The sequence below is a fragment of the Mesoplodon densirostris genome, chromosome 14, assembly GCF_025265405.1.
Source record: "Mesoplodon densirostris isolate mMesDen1 chromosome 14, mMesDen1 primary haplotype, whole genome shotgun sequence".
NCBI classification, from domain to species: Eukaryota; Metazoa; Chordata; class Mammalia; order Artiodactyla; family Ziphiidae; genus Mesoplodon; species Mesoplodon densirostris.
The window spans coordinates 62,705,850-62,727,513 of NC_082674.1; the positions used below are offsets into that span (position 1 = coordinate 62,705,850).

Genomic DNA, 21,664 nt, shown 5'->3' on the forward strand with positions numbered 1-21,664 from the left:
TTTTCAGAGCTACACAGACTGCCTGGATCCCTGGATTTGCCACTTCTACCTCTGAGTCTCAATTTCCTCATCTGTAAAATGGGGATAATAGCTGTGCTCTAACATTGTTGAAGAGGCATGTGAAAAGTGCCTGGAGCAGTGCTGAACACATAGTAGGTGCTTTACAAGTGCAAAATCTTGTAGATACTATTATTCCTATTTTTGTTATTGTTATAAGAAGGTTGTGTGCTTTCAAATGAATGAGGAGGTTGTCTCTTCCAGCACAGCATGGGGATGGGCTGGAGAACAATTTTTCAATTCCTTCAAATGATAAAAATACTGCATTTCATCGACTCTAAGACATCGTTGATCCTAAGACATACTATTATGTGCCACTAAGAAAGAAAACTATGGGGCTTCCCTGGTGGCGCAGTGGTTGAGAACCTGACTGCCAATGCAGGAGACACGGGTTTGAGCCCTGGTCCGGGAAGATCCCACATGCTGTGGAGCAACTAAGCCCATGTGCCACAACTACTGAGCCCGCGCCCTAGAGCCCATGAGCCGCAGCTACTGAGCATGCGTGCCATAACTACTGACGCCCGTGTGCCTAGAGCCCGTGCTCCCCAACAAGAGAAGCCACCGCCATGAGAAGCCCGCGCACCACAACAAAAGAGTAGCCCCCACTCACCGCAACTAGAGAAAAGCCCGCATGCAGCAACGAAAACCCAATGCAGCCATAAATAAATAAATAAATAAATAAATAAATAATTTTAAAAAGGGCTTCCCTGGTGGCGCAGTGGTTGAGAGTCCGCCTGCTGATGCAGGGGACACGGGTTCGTGCCCCAGTCCGGGAAGATCCCACATGCCGCGGAGTGGCTGGGCCCGTAAGCCATGGCCGCTGAGCCTGCACGTCCGGAGCCTGTGCTCCGCAACGGGAGAGGCCACAACAGTGAGAGGCCCGCATACCGCAAAAAAAAAGAAAGAAAACAGTGGCATAACGCCAAGACGTCCATCAGTTAAAAGATTCATCCCATTTAAGAGATGATAAAATGTGATAAAATAGCCTTTTTAGAATCAAGAAAATATGGCAAGTAAAATTTTACATTGTGGGCAAACCAAAGGCCAGTGCATTTTTAACAGAGCAAGAAGGGTATGAGGTAAGAGGGGAGATGTGGTCAGCATTGATGTTTAAAGTTTTATAACAGAATAGTTATGTTTCATTTATACGGCAATGTTGTCATCTGCGATATAAAGTAAGCTGCAGAATGCTACTGGGTAGCAATAATAGAGTTATAAAATTGATATACAGACCTTCTTCGACTTACAGTGGGGTTATGTGCCAATAAACCCATTATAAGTTGAAATTATTTAACATACCGAAAGTACCAAACGTCATAGCTTAGCCTGGCCCACCTTACATGTGCACAGAACACTTACATTAGCCTACAGTTGGGCAAAGTCATCTAACACAGAGGCTATTTTATAATATAGTACTGAATATCTCATGTAATTCATTGAATACTGTACTGAAAGTGAAAAACAGACTGGTCGTGTGGGTGCATAATGGGTCTAAGTGTATGGGTGGTTTCCCCCTCGATCTCGTGGCTGACTGGTAAATGCGGCTCGCTGCCTGCCCAGCATCACGAGAGTATCAGACCACGTAACACTAGCCAGGAAAAGATCAAAATTCACAATTCAAAGTACAGTTTCTACTGAATGCATATCATTTTCAGACCGTCATAAAGTCTATAAATTGTAAGTTGAGCCATCGTAAGTCAAGGACCATCTGTATTAAAGTTTATGCATTTTACTAACAGCAGTCCCTTAAGCCTAATTCACAGCCTAATCACTCTGATTTTAGATACATTTCAAACATATTTGATTGTCTGCTATTCCAGACCCAGAAAGATTAGAAGCAGTAGATTTTTTTTTTCTTAATTATATTTGAGGAACAGAGGAGACTAAAGAAAGAAAAACCAAATGTAGAATCACTGTTAGCCAAAGATGGTATGTGAGAGCATAACAGCAGAGAGGTAAAAAAAAACTGATAAAAGGTTGATCTTTCTTTGCTCAGAAAGTGCCTTCTGCAGTGCATCCCACCACGTCCCAGCATCATCCCAGGTGCAACCCCAGGCCCTGGGCACAGACTCCTAACACCCCACGCTCTCCACCCCAAATCAGAATCTCCTGGGTCCGGGTCCCCTCACCTTGTACAGTCATAGCCCAGCTCCTCAGAGCAGGGGCCTGCCTTTGAATGCCAGCCCCCACCATCTCCTAGAGCCATGCACACAGCAAATCTAAAGCTATTTATTTTTTCAAAAACTCAAGATCTCTTCATACTATTCTTTAAATAAAGAAAAACCATCCCCATGATTCTGATGAACAGCCTGGGCTGAAAACCCTGATCTAAGACATTAACGAACAGTGTAAAGAGCAGGTGTTAGGACCGGGCAGCCTGCATTCCAATCACTTACTGGATGTGTGGCCCTGGGCAAATTACTTTGCCTCCATGCCTCAGTTTCTCCATTAGTACAATGGGGTGCTGTAAGGGCAGGGCGGGGACTATGCTTGGTGCTCCTGGCAGCTGGCATTTCACTTTGGGCACACAGCTAAGTCTGTGCGTTCCAGCCTCCCCCACAGTCCGATGGCCTTACATGGCCGGGTGCTAGCTAATGGACTGTGGGTGGAAGTGGAGTTCACCACTTCCAGGCTTGGCCCCAAAGCCTCCCACAGAGGATCCAGAGGAGGACAATGAGGCCCTAGAAGACAGTAAAGCCATGAGGTAAAAGGAGGCTGGCCCCAGGACAACGGCATGTGCCAAGTTCCTGAGTTTCACTGGACTCTGACACGAGTGACAAACAGACGTTACTGTATAAGTCCCTGAAGTCCAGGGGTTGTTTGTTACAGCACCTGGCTTATACTGACCAATACAGAGGTTCACTGAGACACGCATAACTGAAATACTTGGCCCCTAGATCATGCTCCATAAATGCCTAACATAGCGGGGAAGTCAGTCAAAGGAGCAGTATTTTTTAAAAGGACTTAATTATTTTTCAAAATAACTTCATCTCTATTGTCTTATTCCTACAACATGCCTGTGAGGTGGGTAGACTACTTTCAGACAAGGCAACTCATCTCAGAGAGACTAAGTGACTCAGCCATGGTTCCAGGGGCCTGGTGGCAGGATGGAGATGGGCACCCAAGCCTCCTTGCCTCCAGACTTGTGTCCCCCCTGTTCTCCAGGGGCCCTCTGGAGCACACCGATGTCTGGTCTGGCCAGGGTGACAGCCAGGCCTGAGGCACAAGAGGAGGAAGAAGTTTGGCTGACATCATCTGAGGTCCCAGAACCTCCCTTTGCAGCCGGGCAGCAGACGCTCCTCCCCAGCACCTGTTCCTCCCCTCCCGCCCAAGTCCAGCCAAGCAGCCCTTGTAAGCCATAGCTGCATCTGTGTCCCTCAGGTTCAAGGACTGCCTTCTCCGCCCCCACCCAGAGAGCAGTGATGGAGACTCAGGCAGCACCGGCTCAGCAGCAAAGGCAGAAGTTCAGCAGGGGTGTGAGCAGGCAAGGCCAGAAGCCCAGAGCTCACAGGAGTGTTCTCCAACCGCGATGGCACCTCCACACACGGCCCAGGCAGGCTAGTGTCACAGATAAGTGGCAATGGTCCCATTAACTATTTGAGTCTCACACTCAGAAATCTGTTTCCATAGGACGGATGAGAAAAGTAAAGCTCACAGCCATGCCCAGGGTCTCGGAGGTGGAGCCAGAACTACAGCTCGTGACCTGGGACGCAGACTCATTCAGTCACATTTAGCGAATAAGTGCTATGTGTCAGACACCTTTCTGAGGGCTTTGTACATATTAACTTATTAATCTCCTCAACAACCCTATGAGGCAGGGACCAGTATATCTCCCATTTTATAGATGTGGAAACCGAGGCACTGAGATGTTTAGTGATTTGCCCAGAATCCCACGGCAGCACTGGGATTTGAACCCGAGCAGTCTGGTTCCATAACCCCCACTCTTGCATCCCCATGCACCATCTCTAAATGCCAGCGTACCAGTGCACACTGTTCTGTCCCTTTAGGCATCTAGTATGTATATGTGGACATCTTTCCACATCAGAGCATGGAGAGCAGCCTTATTCTTCCTAACAGAAACGTTGAATGAATATATTGTAAACTGCACCCTATTGGTGGACTTTTCAGCTATTTCTCATCTTTTCCTTATTGTGGTAAAATATAAATAACATAAAATTTACCATTTAACCATTTTTAAGTGGCAGTTCGGTGGCATTAAGTACATTCACATTGTTGTACACCACCAACCATCTCCAGAATTTTTTCATCTTCCCCAACTGAAACGCTGTACTCAGTAAGTACTAACACCCCAGTGCTCCTTCCCTCAGCTCCTGGCAATTACCATTCTACTTTATGTCTCTGTGAATTTGACCACTCTAGATATTTCATATAAGTAGAATCATACAATATCTGTCCTTTTGTGACTGTCCCGTTTCTTGCTATTACAATCATGCTCCACTGAATGTCCCTGGAGTTATCACTATTATATCATTAGCACTTAAAGGAAAAGGATAAATGTATGCAGATATCTCTGGCAGGATACAGAAGAAACTGATGGTTACTCTAGGGAGAAGAAGTGGGAAACTGGGAGACAGGGAAAGGGAAACTTATTTTTTATTCTATACTTTTTTGATAGCTTTAGAATTCCGTAGATTGTTCACATGTTACCTACTCAAAAATGATTGTTAAAAATTTAAGAGTAACCACTAGAAAATAGAAATAGCAGGCACAACTTCCAAGCCCCTTATTGACCTCTATGGCATAGACTGTTAACTTTCCGACACAACCTATGCCCCTTCGTCCACAGTAATAGAAAGGTAGCGGGCAGGTGGCTGACCTGCTGCACTACATTTCCCAGCCTCCTTTGCAGTTAGGCTTATCCATGTGACTGAGTCCTCCAATGGCATCCGAGGGGAAGTGAGATGTGCCTTTCCCTGGCTAGCACCTCCCAGCCTATACTTGCTGTCACCTGCCTGTAAGCCAGAGAAAGGATGTGGCTGCAGCGCAGCCTGGGCTGTGCAGAGAGCAGGACCCAAGGAGACGGTGGAGAAACATGATGGAAGGAGCCTGGGTTCCTGAATGATCCTGTGGAGCAGAGCCACCTGCCCACCTGGAACTCAAACTATTACATGAGGGAGAGATAAACGTCTATCTTACTTGAGCCGGTGTGTTTTGAGATCATTTCATTACAGCAGTTAGTATAGCCCTAACTATGGTAACCCATTTGGGGTTTTGGGAAACTGTTTCCCATGATGTCAGAGAAGGCTTTCCAGTGGAGAGAGGAAGGAATGAGCACTAAGTCGTGTTGAGACTCTTCTCATGGCATCTGGCAGTGCTCCCACCTCAGGAGGTTTTGGGGTGAGGTGGGAGGGACAGCTCCATTTTAAACTAAATTTCCTAGTCATGACCTGATCTCATTTGGGTTCATCCCATCTCCAGGCTGCAGCAACAATAGTCAGGGTCGCAGATTTGGGGCCTGGCTTAGCCACTAACTCACATGGTCTTCCTGTGCAAGTCACCTCACTCCTTAGACTTACATTGTTTTTTTTAATTAATCATGCAGCAGGTGGAAGCTAGTCCCTCCAGGGTCCCTTCTCGTCTGATGATGCCAGGCCCAGCTTACAGAGAGCACAGGACAAGGACTCGGGTCTGACTCTTTGGGTCTGGGCTTTTCTCTGGGACCTGCTGGACCCATGGGTCAGATGCTGGATGCAGAAATGGCAGCAGATACCACCCACAAGCCAAGAGCTGGTTGCTAGTTTGCAGTTTAATGAGCCAGCCCTACAAACAGGTTATAAGCAAGGATAGTCGTGGAATGTAAAGCATTTGATGGGAGGCCAAAGGAGATGCAATGGACAGTCCATCCACATTGAGAATCTAGGACAGGGAGGCCTCCGAGTCTTCTGTCAGCCCACCAAAGCAGCTCCACTTTAAAGGTCAATTCCTCAGTGTGGCCTGGTCTCCTTTGGGCTCAGCCATCTCTCTCTGTGCCTCTGGCTGAACATTAAAAAGTGCAGCCCTGAGCCCTTAGAACTTACTGGCTGCAGCAACAAACCAGCGTGGATGTGTGACTTTGGACCTTTCTTGATTTCTCAACTTGGAGAATGAGGACACAGAGGGTGTGGGGAAACAGTTGGGTGAAAGGTTGCTGGAACAATGCAGAAGTTTGCTGATTTCAGAAATGGCCTAAGTCTCAGCTGAGCTGCCATCTGAACCTGTTAGAAACCCAGTGTAGAAGCCAAGGGAGGGGTAGAGAGTGGGCCCCAAACAAGCTTCAGGAGGAGAAGCCCCCTGCCTTCTCAGGGCAGAGACCTCTAGTGCCCAGACCCCAGATGGAGGAGTCACTGCCCAGGCCCTGTCCCCAGTCTGGCTCCATCCCCTCCCCAGTCTGGTTCCTTCCAAGCTGCTTCTCCAAACCTCTGAAGCAGCAAAGACAGAGCCTATTTAAAACAACCTCCAGAAGGTAATTAAACAGAGCCTGAAGGGGATCCTTCTGTAAGGCAGAGGATGCCTCCATAAAACAACAAGAAATCTTCTTAATTTATCATTTGGGCCAATCCCATTATTCTTCACCATTAATTTTGTTGCCATGGTTACTCCCAGGTAATAGATACAAATGCATATCTATGTGGGGCAAAGGTATTCCCCAGTTCTACAGATGAAAGGAGAAAGAACATCCCCGCTCATTCTGCTACACAACACACATTAGCAGTCGCGACTTTCGTGTACACACAGCTTCTCTCTCTTAAGAGGCCAGACCCTGCAGTCAAACCATTTGCTGGGAATTGGAATTCCAGATCTCCTATTTGTGATTTGGGGCAATTTACTTAATCTTTCTGAACCTCCATTTCTTCATTTGTGATATAGGAATATGAATACTTACTTTCAAGGTTCTTGTGACGATTAAAGAAAATTCATTTATCCAACAAATATTTATTGAGCACCTGTTATTTGCTGGGCACTGCTCTAGGCACTAAGAATATATCAGTGAAAAAAGAGACCAAAAATCTCTGCTTCTGTAGAGCTCACATGCTTGTGCAGACAAACAATAAAAATAATAAAAAGTAAATTTTCTCATATGTTAGAAGGATGAGGGCTTCAAGAAACATGGGAAAGTAGGACAGGGTAAGGATAGGGAGAGTGTACTAGCAGCAAGGATGGATTTTTAAAAAAATTTATTGCAGTAGGGTCCTCGAAAAAGGAGGGGTGAAGGATGGGGAATACTCAGGGGACACAGGAACACAGTGACATGACCAGGGCCACAGCTCCTCTCATACGGGAGAGGGGTGAAAAGACCAGGGCTGGATCTGGGGTGGTAGAGGGAAGGGGGAGACACTGAGGCTGCATTTCCCCACTCCCAGAAGCACCTCTAGTCCCTGGATCCCCCCCACTAGCCATGGCCCCCCCAAATTCCATCTCTTGTCCTGCCTCTGACCCTAGTGGCTCCTTCTTTTGCTTCCCTTGACTTTTCTTTCCCCGGAGAAATTCTCAAGTAGGATGATGTATAGTAAGGTGGTCAGGGTAGTTTTCATTGAGGTGACTTTGGAGGAAATACCTGAAGGAGGGAGTGAGCCATGCAGATATCTGGTTGGAGATTATTCTGTCCAGCAGAACAGCCAGTGCAAAGGCCCTGAGGCAGGGTGGGCCTCCCCAGCATGTTTGAGGGACATCAAGGAGGCCAGTGTGACTGAAGTGGACTGAATAAGGGAAAGAGTAGTAGGAAACAAAACCAGAGAGGAATTGGGGTGTTGCAGCTTGTGCTAAGGACTGTGGCTTTTACTCTGAGTTTTTACTAGAGCTGTGGTTCTTAACAGGAGGGCAATTTTTCACCAGGGGCCATCTGGAAATGTCTGGTTGTCATTAATTGGTACCCAGTGGGTAGAAGCCAGGGGTGTTGCTAAATGTCCTACAGTGCACAGGACAGCCCCCACGACAAAGAACCATCCAGCCCCAAATGCCAATCGTGCTGAGGCCGAGAAACCCTGGAGCAGAGAACCGTGTAATGTATATTCTCACAGATCACTCTGAGTACTATATTGGGAATGAGCAGAGGGGGCCCAGGTAGAATGGGGAGACCACCCAGGAGGCCACCACAATGACCCAGCCAAGAGATGAGTCTACAGCACCCAGTACAACTCCTAGCACCTCATACATATGCTTCAGCTAATACTAATCACTTGCCTCTTTTGTGCTAACAATAAGGGCCAACCTGTAGGTGCCCCAGAGGGGCTGGGTGCTGATCAGGACCCTAGAAGTCTCTGGCTAGGGGTCAGGGTAAGAGGGGGATGTCAGCCAAGCTTCTGACAATCCTGCTGATACCCAGAGAATATTCAGAGTGCAAGTATTTTTAACTCTCCAGTATCTTCTCTTCTATTTTCAGCAAAGCCCAAACACAGCTGACCCCATTTCTGCTTTGCCAGGGGAGGAGACTGGCAGTATCTCTTACATCTCTGCTGCCCTTTCTTGGCGGGTTGCAGGCAGAATCCATCCTACATGGGGCCTCTGAGCAACCAATGTGGTATGGTGGGTGCTTCGTAGGCTCGGAGTAAGGTGGGCGGGTTCCCAGCCTCTGGGGAATGTGTAATGATGGGCCAGAACAGCCACTCAGAAGCCTACAGTGGCTCCCAGAGACCTGCCCCCCTCACTCCTGACCACCCCAGTCGCTCCCAAGCTGGTTTCCTTAACGGCAATTACCCCTCCCCATCTACCTGGAACAGAATGATCTGATCACAGTTCCACTGTCCTGCACCTCCCTTGCTGCAGTACCACACAGCCAGCATCTCTCTGGGTTTCAGAAACTTTCACAACCTGGCCCTAAACTTCCCAGCTTCCTCTCTCAACTTCTCCCCCTCTCTCTCTCTTTCTCTCATCACGCTCTCTCTCTCTCTACTCTACTTCTCGGCCTTTGTCTGTGACTTACGGGGACATCCCTCCCAGGCCTTGGGTCTCTCCCTACGTTCTACATCCAACCACTTGCGTTCCCCTGCATGAAGCCCTTCCTCAGCACCTGCGTTCTCAGGAGTCTCTCACCTCTGAACTCCTACTACCGTAGCGTAACTCCAAACTGCCTCGCCACCAGCCTACCTCCAAGCGCCTGCTTACCTGTGCGCCTGCACAGGAGCTGGCTGCGTGAGGGCAGGAACCTGCCCCGCGCCCACCTGCCACAGTGCCTTTCACGTTCCGGGTGCCCCGCAGATGCCCATGACCTGGCCTGACAGGGTTAACCACAGAGTGTGACTAGGGCTGTGAGACGTGCACACGCACCAAGCTCCTCTGACAGCACCCCTACCCCACCCACTCACTCTGCCCCGTGTTAGCATACACATTCCACTCCAGAGTATCACCTTCCCTTCCAAATCCACCTTCAGACAGTGGGTGAGAGATGGGCATTGAATCTTCCAGGCCCAGCATTCCTGTCCCACCACATACTAGTTATGTGACCTGAGGTAAGTAATATAATCTCTCTGAGCCTCAGTTTTCCTACCTTTAAAATGGGGTTAATATAGGCATCTACCAAACAGCGTTTCTGTGAAGATTAATTGAGTTAATACTTGTAAAGTGCAAATATTAACACGGCTCCTGGCCCTTGGTGAGCTCGCAGTGAGTGGTGCCTCATTACCATGGGGGAGCGTTCCATATTGAACCCCACCCATCTCCATCCACGTCAAACCATTCCAGCAAGGCCCTGGCATATAAAATGCACACAGCACAGCAAACATCCAGAAACTTAGCTGCCTGGACTTATGTTTTTGCTCTCATCTATGGCTTTGTTGTTTAACTGGTAGCTGCAGTCCTTATTAGGGTTCCTAGCCCATCAAATTTCTACCTGTCAAGCCCAAAGAGTAAATTATATTTATTTTTATTTTATCCTCAGGACTAATTTTTCATCGGTATAGCAACCTTTCAACAAGTTAACAGTCTCTGGAGGAGATATCAGTCTCGGCTAACCAAGGCCATCAGGGGGGAATAAACTATCAATCTGCTTGCACAAACCCCCTGGTGGGATGCTGTAACTGGAGGGCAGGTTAGATAACAAATTAGTGTATAGGATACCCACTGGTGCCCATGACATCGGGACAGGCCCACAGGCATCAAGACACAGCCACGGGCTTCTGACTCACACACCTGCAAAAGGACATCAGGGCAGGCACAGAGCCCAAGAGCATACAAGGCCATTCTCCACAATGAAGTCAAGAACCATTCTGGGCCTCTTCAGACAGCACAAGCATGACCCTTGAGCAGGGCCAGCCTGAACCAGGAATGGGGACTTCATGAATTCCTGACCGCTGAGGCTTCCCCAGATCCTGAGCTGGTATGTCACCACCCATCCTTTCTTCCTGTGGCTCCGGAAGCCAGAGGGGTTGTGGCTCTGCAGATGAGGCCCAGGGAGGGAAGCACTGTGAGATCTGCAGCAGAGCCCAATCCCAATGCTCTGGGGAGCCAGGAGGGCGGGGGACGGGCAATCTGTTTATTGGGGGACTGAGCAGCAGGCTCACACCTAGAGCACTGTGCTACCCAGCCTCCAGATGGACACTGCAGGCATTACCGACGTGAGCCAGAACCGGGAAGTACAGCTAGTGCCAGGGCCCCCCCACCCTCTCCCCTCCTCCCAGCTCCCTGGAGGCACATGGGGGCTTTCAGGATAGAAAACAAAGGAGGCCCAGAAAACAAGACAGGCAGCTTTAAGCTACTGAAGGGAGCAAAGAGGGGAAACATGGCCTCATTCCCCAAACTCTGAAAGCAGGATGAGTCCCAAGGGGTGAAGACAGGCTAGAGGGGAGCTTGGGCTGGGAGGAGACACAGGATCAGGAAGGACCTGGAGGCTGGACTACCCCTGACAGGTCCACGAGGAACTGCCACAGTCTGAGGACTACTCTGGACTAGAGAGGGGCGTGTCGGGTCACACCACCCAGGCTCCTCGGTGCCCATGGCCAGAGGGCAGCACCACGCTCAGGAATGGGGAGATCCCAGCCTGCCCTCCCTGCTGACGGCTGCCCCCAACTCAGCAGGCAACACAGACACCTGAAGATGGACCCTGCCTTAACAGCACTGCAGCAGCTCACGTCACTTCCAGGGCCCCGCACAAGGACATCGGCCAAGGGGCTGCCTCTGTTGGCACCTCTGCCCTCCCTCCATGTTGTGGGCTGCAGTCCAGCACATTCGCCTATCCCTTCCTCTGGATGCCCCATTCTCTCTGTGTCCATGATGTGCTTCCTCGCCTGGACTCCTCCTATCCACCCCGTCCTCCTCACCAGACCCTACTCATCCCTCAAACCTCAGGCTAGAAATCTCTTCCAGACTCCCCTAGTCTGGGCAGGTTACTCCTCCCTCTGCTCTCCCACAGCGTCATGTGTTTTCACTGTCGTTGCCGAGATTCTGGGGAGTCCACAAGGCAGGACCCTCCTCTAGCTTCTCCCCTCCTCTCTCCCCAGGCCCTAGCACCAACACTGGCCTGAAGGTGCTCCATAAATACACAGTGAAACAAACTGGACTAGGGAGGGCTGATGGCTTAGCTACCCACCCTATGGAACACCCCACCAGGTACTAGTGTGTCACGTGGCAGCACAGGGCCTCAGCTTGGGCTTTGTACCTAAAGGTGCTAGAAGGCAGGGGCGGTGTCTCACAGAGTCACCAATGGAACAGAAGAGAAGACAACAGCAGAGGAGGGACAGCAACATGTTTTGGATGGAGAATGAGTAGAGTTTTAGTAACTGATCCAGCAGAGAGGAGGAAGCCTCCCCTCAATGCCCGCAGAAGGCACACGTAAGAAGCTGGGCCATGGGACTTCCCTGGTGGTCCAGTGGTTAAGACTTTACATTCCAATGCAGGGGGTGGCAGGTTTGATCCCTGGTCGGGGAGCTAAGATCCCACATGCCTCGCGGCCAAAAAACCAAAACATAAAAACAGAAGCAATATTGTAACAAATTCAATAAAGACTTTAAAAATGGTCCATATCAAAAAAAAAAAAATCTTAAAATAAAAAGAAGCCAGGCCACCACCCCCAGGGCACCAGCAAAGTTCAGAACTTGGAGGGACCAAGCACCCCAGGAACAAAGAGTTAATCATAGGGCTAAACACAGGGATTTGGTTGAAAATCTGTATTCAAAGCAGTAGAACCCCTCGGCCTTCCCCACACAGCTAGGTGACTCTTACCGCCCTCACCTGTATCCCCCAGACAATGGAAGTTTATCAACCTTCTGGAGAAACTGAATCCAAGTGACTCCAGGCTTGGGAATACTAGCCCAGTGGAGAGTGGAGGCAGGTGAGGCTAAAAGCAGGGAAATTAATGAAAATCTGCAAAGTGAATATTGGGACTCCAGCCTCCTTCTCCTACTTGGCTTCCATAATGCAGACCAATGAGAAGATACTATATTTACAAAACAGGAAGAGGATCCTGTTAAAAAGAACCAAGAAAAGAAACAATCAAATAGCTCTCAGAAATTAAAATTATACTAGCTGAAGTTAGAAATTCAATAGACATGTTGAATATAAACTCAAAGAAATTTCCTGTAAAGCCAAGCAGAGGGACAAAGTGAAGGAATGGGAGAGAAAAAAAGGATAAGAAAATCTGAGTGTTAATCTAAGATGTTGAATATTTGACTAATAGGAATTCCAGAATGAGAAGAAATTATCAAAGAAACAGTATAAGAAAAGTTGCCAGAACTGAGAGATAGGAGTCTTCAGATTGAAAGAGGTCACCAGGAACCCAAAATAATGAATTTTAAAAGAGATGGCATTGTGGAGTTTTAGAAATAAACTGTATAGATAAAGAGAAGATCCTAAACATTCCCAAAGAGAGAAAACAGGTCACTTGCAAAGAATCAGGAATAAAATAGCATTGGCTTTTTCAACAGCTAGACTGGAAGCCAGAAGAGCAATGTCTCCAAAATTCTGAAGGAAAATGATTATCAACCTAAAAACTGGAATTTTCTCCTTAGCCAAACTGTCAGTTAAAGCTGAGTGCAGAATTACAATTACAAATTACCTTTTTTTCAGATCTAAAAGGATTCAAAATTTTCTTCCCATTTGCCTTTTTTTCAGGAAGCCACCAGAAGAGGTGTTCCACCAAAATGAAGGTGTATACCAAGAGGAAGGCCTGGAGCTGGAGGGAGGTGGTCTTCAGAAATGAAAGTTTCAGAGAAAAATAATGGAACTGAAGGACAGGAGTCTTCAGACTGAAATGAGGCACGGAAAATATCAAAAGGCTGCTACAGGGTGCAGTAAGAATTTGAGATGGTTCAAGGAAAACTGTGTTAATAAGAAAAAATGAGGCAATTATTAAATCCAGGTAAGACATAAAGTCAAAAAGGAGAGGAAACATAATCATGTACAACAAAGTTGTAATATTATTCATATAATTGTAGTAATGTGAATATTGAATATCCATAAACCCCAAAACTACGATAACTATTTGGGGAGGGTGATGAGGGTAGGGGAGAGAAATGTGTTTATGGGAGTGAATAATAAGAGAGCTGAATCCTCAACTACCGTAATAGATAATATAAAAGAACTACTTGAGAAATAGCGGTATAGATAAGCATGCTAGTTTGAAATATAGGTTTCTAACTGAAGAAACAGCTAACAGTATTTGCTTCTGGGGAATAGAAATGGGAATTGAGGAGGGATGGGGCAACATACTATTTTTCCTTACAAGTGTTTTAGTACTATTTGACTTTTTGAACTATGCACATAGATTACTTTGAAAAAAACTATGAAATTAATTTTTAATAGATTTTAAAATAAAGCTTATGAACAAAAAGAAAAACTTCAGCACATCAACCATCTATCTCTACAGTCACTAGAGCTCTAGAGCTGCGCTCTAAACTACATGTCCCTACCCTTCCCCCAAACTAAACAAAACCATCAACATTTCAATTAGTTCTAATTCAAGTTCCTACATGATATAAAAAAATGAAATTACAGTGTTTTAGCCTCATCCCCACCATCCTCCCCCATCTTTCCCACCCTCAATCTGAACTTTTGAGTAGTGGTATGCTGTTAAATGTTTAATACTTGATTCTTTAAGAAAAAAGTCATGATTTATAGTATTTGCCAATTTCCATGGTGTAAATTCTCCTATTGTGGATGATTTCAAGCCATCACTTGATGTCACTGAATGTGGAATTGGAAAAAGATGCACACGTTAGCTCCAGCAAACTACTGCCTTAGGCATCTCTAGCCTTATCAGCCTCCCTACCAGACCCAGGTTATAGGAGAGACTTGAATATCCCTTCCTAAAAGCCAGAAGTCCACAAGGGATGTAGCAGCAGTAGAAGTGGATTCTGAAGGGAAGAGAAGTGGTTCTGGCTGCAGGGAGTGGGTGGTGAATTTGCCACCTTCCTTTCCCTCCCCACCTCTAGCAGAGTTACCTGCTCGTTAGTAACCCCCGGACGCAGGGTCCCATGCTTGTAGTCTTCCAGCAGCTGCACAGCCTCTCTGAGACGTCTCTGCAGGCAAAGAAAAGGGACATTGAGGAACACACATCCAGGGCTCCGGCAACCCTTTCCTTGCAGGAGTGCATCAGTACTGATCAAGCGCTGACTATATTTACAGTGTACAAGGCCTGCCCTCCAGTTCATGGGACTCACGCAAAACATTAAAGAAGCCAACAGCCTAAATGTCCTTTCATAGGGAAACGGCTAAATGGCAGTGGCATAATAATACTATGGAACATTATTCAGCAGTTTAAAAGTAAAGTAGATCTACATGGCCATATCTCCAAGATATTTTTTTAAGTGAGAAAGCAAATTGCAGAGCTGTATGATGCTGTTCGTTGTACCAAACAGACAAAACACACACACATAGAAAACAATATTTCCTATGAGAGTATTTATGTGCGAAGATGCATCAAAAATGCTCTAGAAGGAGACCCACCAAACTGGTGACAGGGGTTACCTCGGGGTAGGAGGAAAGGGCTCAGACTTGGCAAGCGGTGTCGGGAGGAACTTTAATCTTAATTGTAATATTGAATGTTTTTATAAAGAGAACATATTTATGTAATACTTATATAATTTCTCCCCAACAGTTAAAAAACACTAGCAGAGATTTACATACTAAAATACATATGGCCACAGTAACTGATGGGGAAAGAAAAAAATAAAAGGATAGAATTGTTATGATTTTTAAAATCTTAAAAGCTAAAGAGACAGCAACAGTGAGAGAAGGCAGCCCTTATCCACTGAAAGACTTTGTATAAGAATATTCATAGTGGCCCTCTTCAAACAGCACCAAACTGCAAACAATTCAAAGGTCAGTAATAGATTAGATAAGTAAACTGTGGTATATGCACACAATGAAATATTATACCTCATTTAAAAAAGCAAACTACAAATATATGTTACAATGTGGATGAATCTTCCCCAGATTGGCACCCCAATATCTCTCAGCCCCCATGTTCTTCTAGAACTTTCCCACATGCCCCATCCAGAGGTACAGTCTATGTCCCCTCCCCTTGATCCTGAGCAGGCCTTTATGACTGCCTCAACAATAGAGTATAGCCAAGGTGAGGCTATGTGACCTCTGAGGCTAGGTCATAAAAATGCCTTGCACTTCCACCTTGTTCGCTTGGGGTGCTCACTCTCTTGGAACTCAGCCATCATAGTGTAAGGAAGCCCAAGCAGGCTACTGAGAGACGACCCATGAGGATAAGAACTGAGGGCCTGGGGCTCCAGTTAAGCCACCAGCTAATGGTCAGCACCAACTTGCCTGCCATGAAAGTGAGCCATCTTGAAATGGACCTTCCCCAGTCAAGCTGCCCTAGCCGAAGCTGCATGGAGCAGAGACAAACCATCCCCTCTAAGCCCTGCCCAAACTGAAGATCAGTAAGCAAAAGAATTGCTTTTTGTTGTTTCAAGCCACTAAATTTTGGGGTGATTTGTTACATAATAATAGAAGGCTGATACATATAATGATAAGCAAAAGAAGGCAAACACAGAAAAGTATATATAAAATTCATGGGACATCCCTGGTGGTCCAGTGGGTAAGACTCCATGCTTCCAGTGCAGGGGGCCAGGGTTCGATCCCTGGTTGGTGAACTAGATCCCACACGCATGCCACAACGCAACTAAAGATCCTGCATGCTGCAACTAAACATGCCACTATGAAGATCCCACGTGCTGCAACTAAGACCCAGAGCAGCCTAAATAAATAAATAAATAAAGTATATATAAAATTCAAAAACAGGCAAAATGCACCTATGGTGGTAGAGGTCATTACAGTGTTACCTTGGGGCGGGGCGGGGTGGTGGTGGTACTGACTTGGAAAGGGCATGAGGGAACCCTCTGGAATAATGGAAATGTTCAATGTCTTGATCTGACTGGTGGTTACATGGTATAAACATATATCAAAATCCATTAGGCCATACACTTAAGATTTGTGCATTTTCCTGTATGTATGTTATACCTCTAAAAATCAACAATAAACAGTGACAACAGTGAGAGAAGGCAGCCTATGTCAAGGTCAGATGAGGAACCCAGGCATCAGGGATGCTCATCGTGGGGGAAGAAACCCAGGGAAGCCACCGTGTTCCCCTTTGACCAAGTGACAAACCTGGCTAAGGACGGGAGTACAGAGAGACCTCAACAGAAGCCCCTGGTCTAAAGGCAGCATGCAGCCCCAGGGAGGGCACCCCGTGGGGCATTTGCTGAGCAGGCTGACAGTGGTCACATAGGATGGGAAATGAACAGCCACCTCCTGTACTGAAATAGCAGGACTAACTGCCAGCCCAGACAAACCAGCCGGGACTGTCAGGGGGCCAGGAAAATTTCTCACTTGGGCGTAGCCTGACTGCTGGAAAGCACTGCCTCTCCCCTTTCAAATATATGCATATCAATCCCTGAATTCCAGAGTCCTTTCCCAGAATCTGTTTCCAAAGTACAGATAGCTTTGTGTTTTTTGTTTTTGTTTTGCCAGTTATACTAGTAATCCATGCTGTTTAGAGAAAATGGCAGAAAAATTCAAAGCACACAAAAAATTTTTAATCACCTGTAAACATACCACTTGCAAAGTGATGATTTTCCTTCTAGACTTAATACATTTGTTTTTCATGTTGATTGTTGGTTTTAACTTGCTTAAGGTCACACAGAAACTGAGCAGTTTAGTATTCAAGCCCAGAGTTTAGTCAGACCCTTGCTGTCCCTGCAACCCCCAAAACTTCCTAGTGATGCGGCCAGCTCCCCACCCCGAGCCTGCTTCCTCCCAGCCTCAGCCTCTGCCCCGACAATGAATGCTCTACTTTCCACCCTGAATGGTGAATGGCCCCGCTTTCTCATTATTTTCCCACTCCAGGGATTCTCCTGAGTTCTTCTAAGAACCTGGCCAGATTCCATCTCATTTGACACGGTCATCAAAGGGAGGCCTCTTGTCTCAGGAGTAAGTTCCAAAGAGCCCTGATCTTGGCATGCATTGAGAAAGAACCAAATCCAAAGTTTCTCAAGACAAGTCTGCGAATGCAGGACTGGGGAAAGCTAGAATGTGCTTTTCTGCCTCTGGGCCTTGCTAAGCCTCAGCTTGGCCCCCCAGGTCAGAGGCTGAGGGGTCAGGGCTCCTAGCGCCTCTGTGGGACAGGCAAGGCCCCAGGCCCCAGGCCACTTGTCTTGAGAGGTCCCTGAGGGCTGGCTGTCCTGGGAGCTGGACTCCTCACAGCAGAAAAAGGGATGATTTTCAGGGAGACTTGAGGGATAGGTTTGCTTTAAACCCTCCTCTCACCCCAGTGCATTGTGATGCTTGAGAGGGATGGGGAAAGCTGGGGGTCAATGGCAGGGTGAACTTGGTAGGAGGTCTTTTCAACCAGGAACAAACAGGCAGCTAGGCCCTCAACACAAAGATGGTGAGGGGCCCAGCTGGCTTGGAGACAAGGCAGCAGGCCCTTCTCTGGAGCCCTGGGCTGGGGGAGGGACGGCCCAGTGTTGCTTCCCAGACTCCATCTCCAGACTGCCAGAAAGTGTCACAGCACCTGTATTTGATGGGGCATGGCCTCCGGAAACTCCCTCAGGAAACAGGCACCTGGGAGGTCTGTTTCAGGGCAGAGAATTTGAACAGAGGTCCCACCCCAAGGCCCTGAGGGGAAAAAGGCAGCAAAAGGGCAGGCATGGAGTGTTAGGGTGGTGGCAGAGAGGCAGGAGACCCTGCCAGACAGGAATGGGGATGGTGGGACACAGGAAGGAAAGGCACAAAAAAGAAAGATGAGGAAAGTCATCAGAAGCAAAGCTAATCTTTTTCTGAGGGAAGGCGGTACCCTGTAGCCCATGCCCAAGCTAAATGCAGACTGAGTATAATCCATGCTTGTCTAGGGAGGATGTCAAAATGATTTAAATATTTATTATAATATTTAATATGTTAAAATATATGATGGGAGTGACAGCACCCGGTCAGGGTGTGAGGAACACCCAGAAACATTTCACCCCCACTTCTGATAAAGGACCCACCCACTCCCCAGGTGGTACCTGCAGGTTCCCACCTCCTGATCCTGCCCACACTGTTCCCCCCACCACCCTTGGGGAGGAGGACATCCTTCCTCACCAACAGTCTATCCCCATCCCCATCCATCCTTCAAGGCTCAGGGCCATCTTCTCCAGGAATCTTCCAGAAATGTTCTCTCCGTCCTCTGAACAGCCAGAGAGAATTTGGTTTGCACCTCTCTGAGGTCCCAGACCACTTACCAGTATGTGCCCATGTTATCTGTCAGAGACTGCAAGGTGCAGGAGCAAGGGACTGGTTTTAGGTATCTTTGCAGAACTGCAGGACACACCTACCCCAGCCCATCACCAACACAGGGCCACATATAATGAGCATTTAACAAAAATGAATGACTGAGACTGCTGGGGAGGAGAAGTGAAGGGTATGGTCAGGGTTAGGGATCCAGGTTCCAAAGCAGCAGGCCAGAGTCCCTCAATGATGATGCTGGTTTTACAGAATCCTGGGATTCCAAGAGGTCATGCATGCCCAGTTCACACAGGATGTGGATGAGAATACCCCTGTGTGTGAATATTACAGAACCACGTAGGTATTCCTTTCTCTGAGACATTTGGGGCCCGAGCGGGAAGGGCATTTTGGCACCCAGGGTCACAGAGTGGGTGGGTGGCACCTAGGAACACCAAGTCCCCTCAATCCCAGCTCTGGGCCATTTCTATGAGACATGAACACAGAAGAGCCTCCTGTCCTCATGATAGTCGGTAACTGAGAGAGGGGTGGTCTCCCAGAGAAACCACAGCAACGCCTGCATCACGAAAAGCTGATGCCTACTGGGGCCGGGCACCCCAGGTAAGAAAGGGAAGGAGAAATTGCACACAGAGAAATTGCAGAGCATGTTTAGCGGAAGTGGTACAATTGAAACATGGGCATTTCAGGCAGTCAAAAGTTTGGGAGTCTCAAAGCTTGCAGAACTTAAAAAAAAAAAAAAGGGAAGGAGGGAGGAAGGAAGGAAGGGGAGTGTCAGTGGTCAGGGGAGAATGAATTGGCAGCGGGGGCGGGGGGCGGGGCCTGCAGATTACCTCACGTCCTGCCCCGATCGCTGAGTATTTGATTGCTCTCACCTGGGCCCGTCTTGCATCTGACAACGGCCAGGCCGCGCATGCTTACCTTGTCTGCAACCACAGCTTAAACCATTTCTTTGTGGCTCCCAAGCAGTGGGATTTGGGGGCCAAAGCTAATAATTTCTGTGCAGGCAGAGCCTCAAACCCTTCTCTCATCTTCCCTCCCAGCGGTCCCGGGACCCACGGGGTTATCTGTGCTGAGATTGGTTCTTGGCTCACGCCAACCATGAGCTACCCTCTGGGAGGCACAAGGGAAGGGGAAACCAGGGACACATGGGGAGAGAGCTCTGTTTCCCTGTGGCAGACCTCTGATCACCTTCAGGACACCGATGTGAGGTAAACCCATATAATTCTGGCAGCGTGATAGGTGGTACAGACCTTTAGAAAATAAATCTGTCCAGCTACCCCAAGAACTATAAAAACAATCATGGTCTCCAGCCTGGATACCCTACTCTTGGGAATTTTTTTCTAAAAAATAAATTTAGCAGAAATGAAAAATGATTTGCCAGAGACTATTTTTTGCAGGAAAGCAAAAATGGTAGGAAACAACCTACCTGTTAGACCTAAAAGTCTAACAGGGATGGTTATTTATACTATAAGACATGATTTCCCAAAATTATAAACGCCTGGAAATAGATGATAAAAGCAAATAAAAAGTCTGTGTTCAATGTAATAAGTATGCCAAAAACAGATACAGATGGGCAAAAACCTGAAGTGTATAAGAATACTGACATTTGAAAATTTTTAAATTAAAAATTCCATTAAAAATTTTAAAATTAGACTATCTGATGCTGTCTAGAATGCATTTAAATGGACATCCTTACTTACTGCTACTGAGAGCATAAACTGATATAATCTTGGTACAGGTTGGTAAAATTTACAGGGCAATTTGGTAATATATATCAAAAGCCTTAAAATGCCTTTCATTCAAAAATTCTACTTTCAGGAATTTACCCAAAGGAAATAAAGAGAAATATGGGGAGATTTACGTACAAAGGATATTTATTGCAATATTATTTATAATGGCAAAAGACTTGAAACTACCCACATGGCCAGTTGAGAAAATGATTAAGTTAGAGAATAGCCACATGATGGATTACTATACAGTTATTAAACACATTTTGAAACAATATTTAATGACAAGGAAAAATGCTCATGATATGCTACATGGAAAAAAATATATATATCATGTATACATATATCACATATGATTTTAAATATATATATATATATTTATGTATGTATACATATATATACATAATACACACACAGATCTTCCTTGACTCATGATGGGATTCATCCTGAGAAATCCACTATAAGTGAAAATACCATCTTTTTTTTTTTTTGGCCATGTCACGCAGCATGCAGGATCTTAGTTCCCCGACCTGGGTTCGAACATGTGCCCCCTGCAGTGGAAGCACAGAGTCCTAACCACTGGACCACCAGGGAATTCCTGAAAATATCATATCTTAAGTTGAAAAAGCATTTAATACCACCGAACATCATAGCTTAGCCTGGCCTACCTTACACATGCTCAGAACACTTACATTAGCCTACAGTTGGGCAAAATCATCTAACACAGAGGCTATTTTATAATAAAATGTTGAATATCTCACGTAAGTCATTGAATACTGTACTAAAAGTGAAAAACAGAATGGTTGTGTGGGTACAGAATGGTTCTAAGTGTATCGGTGGTTTCGCCTCGTGATCACGTGGCTGACTGGGACCTGTGGCTGGCATGGCCCAACAACATGAGAGTGTATTGTATCGCATATCACTAGCCCAGGATATGATCAAAATTCACAATTCGAAGTATGATTTCTACTGAATGTGTATTGCTTTCACACCATCATAAAGTCCATCTTAAGTTGGGGACTGTCTGTACAGAGATAGAGTAAGATATAGATACATCTATATCTATATCTATATCTATATCTATATCTATATCTATATACACATTATACAAACCATCCTAATTTTGTACATATACATATACCAGAATGTTAATTGTGATTATTTCTTGCAGGTGAGATAATGAGCAGTTTTTATTTTCTTCTTTAGACTTTAATATTTAG

The 21,664-nt window shown here is 46.5% G+C and overlaps 1 protein-coding gene across 7 annotated transcripts in view; it reads right to left on the reverse strand.

Moving 5' to 3' along the window:
• Nucleotides 1-21,664, reverse strand: part of SFXN5 (sideroflexin 5) — a 116,139-nt gene that overhangs the window by 78,073 nt on the left and 16,402 nt on the right. For all 7 annotated transcript variants that reach the window (XM_060117552.1, XM_060117553.1, XM_060117550.1 and 4 more), the window contains exon 3: nt 14,427-14,504. In XM_060117552.1, the coding sequence (XP_059973535.1) occupies nt 14,427-14,504 (78 nt within the window). The remainder of the gene's footprint in view (nt 1-14,426; nt 14,505-21,664) is intronic.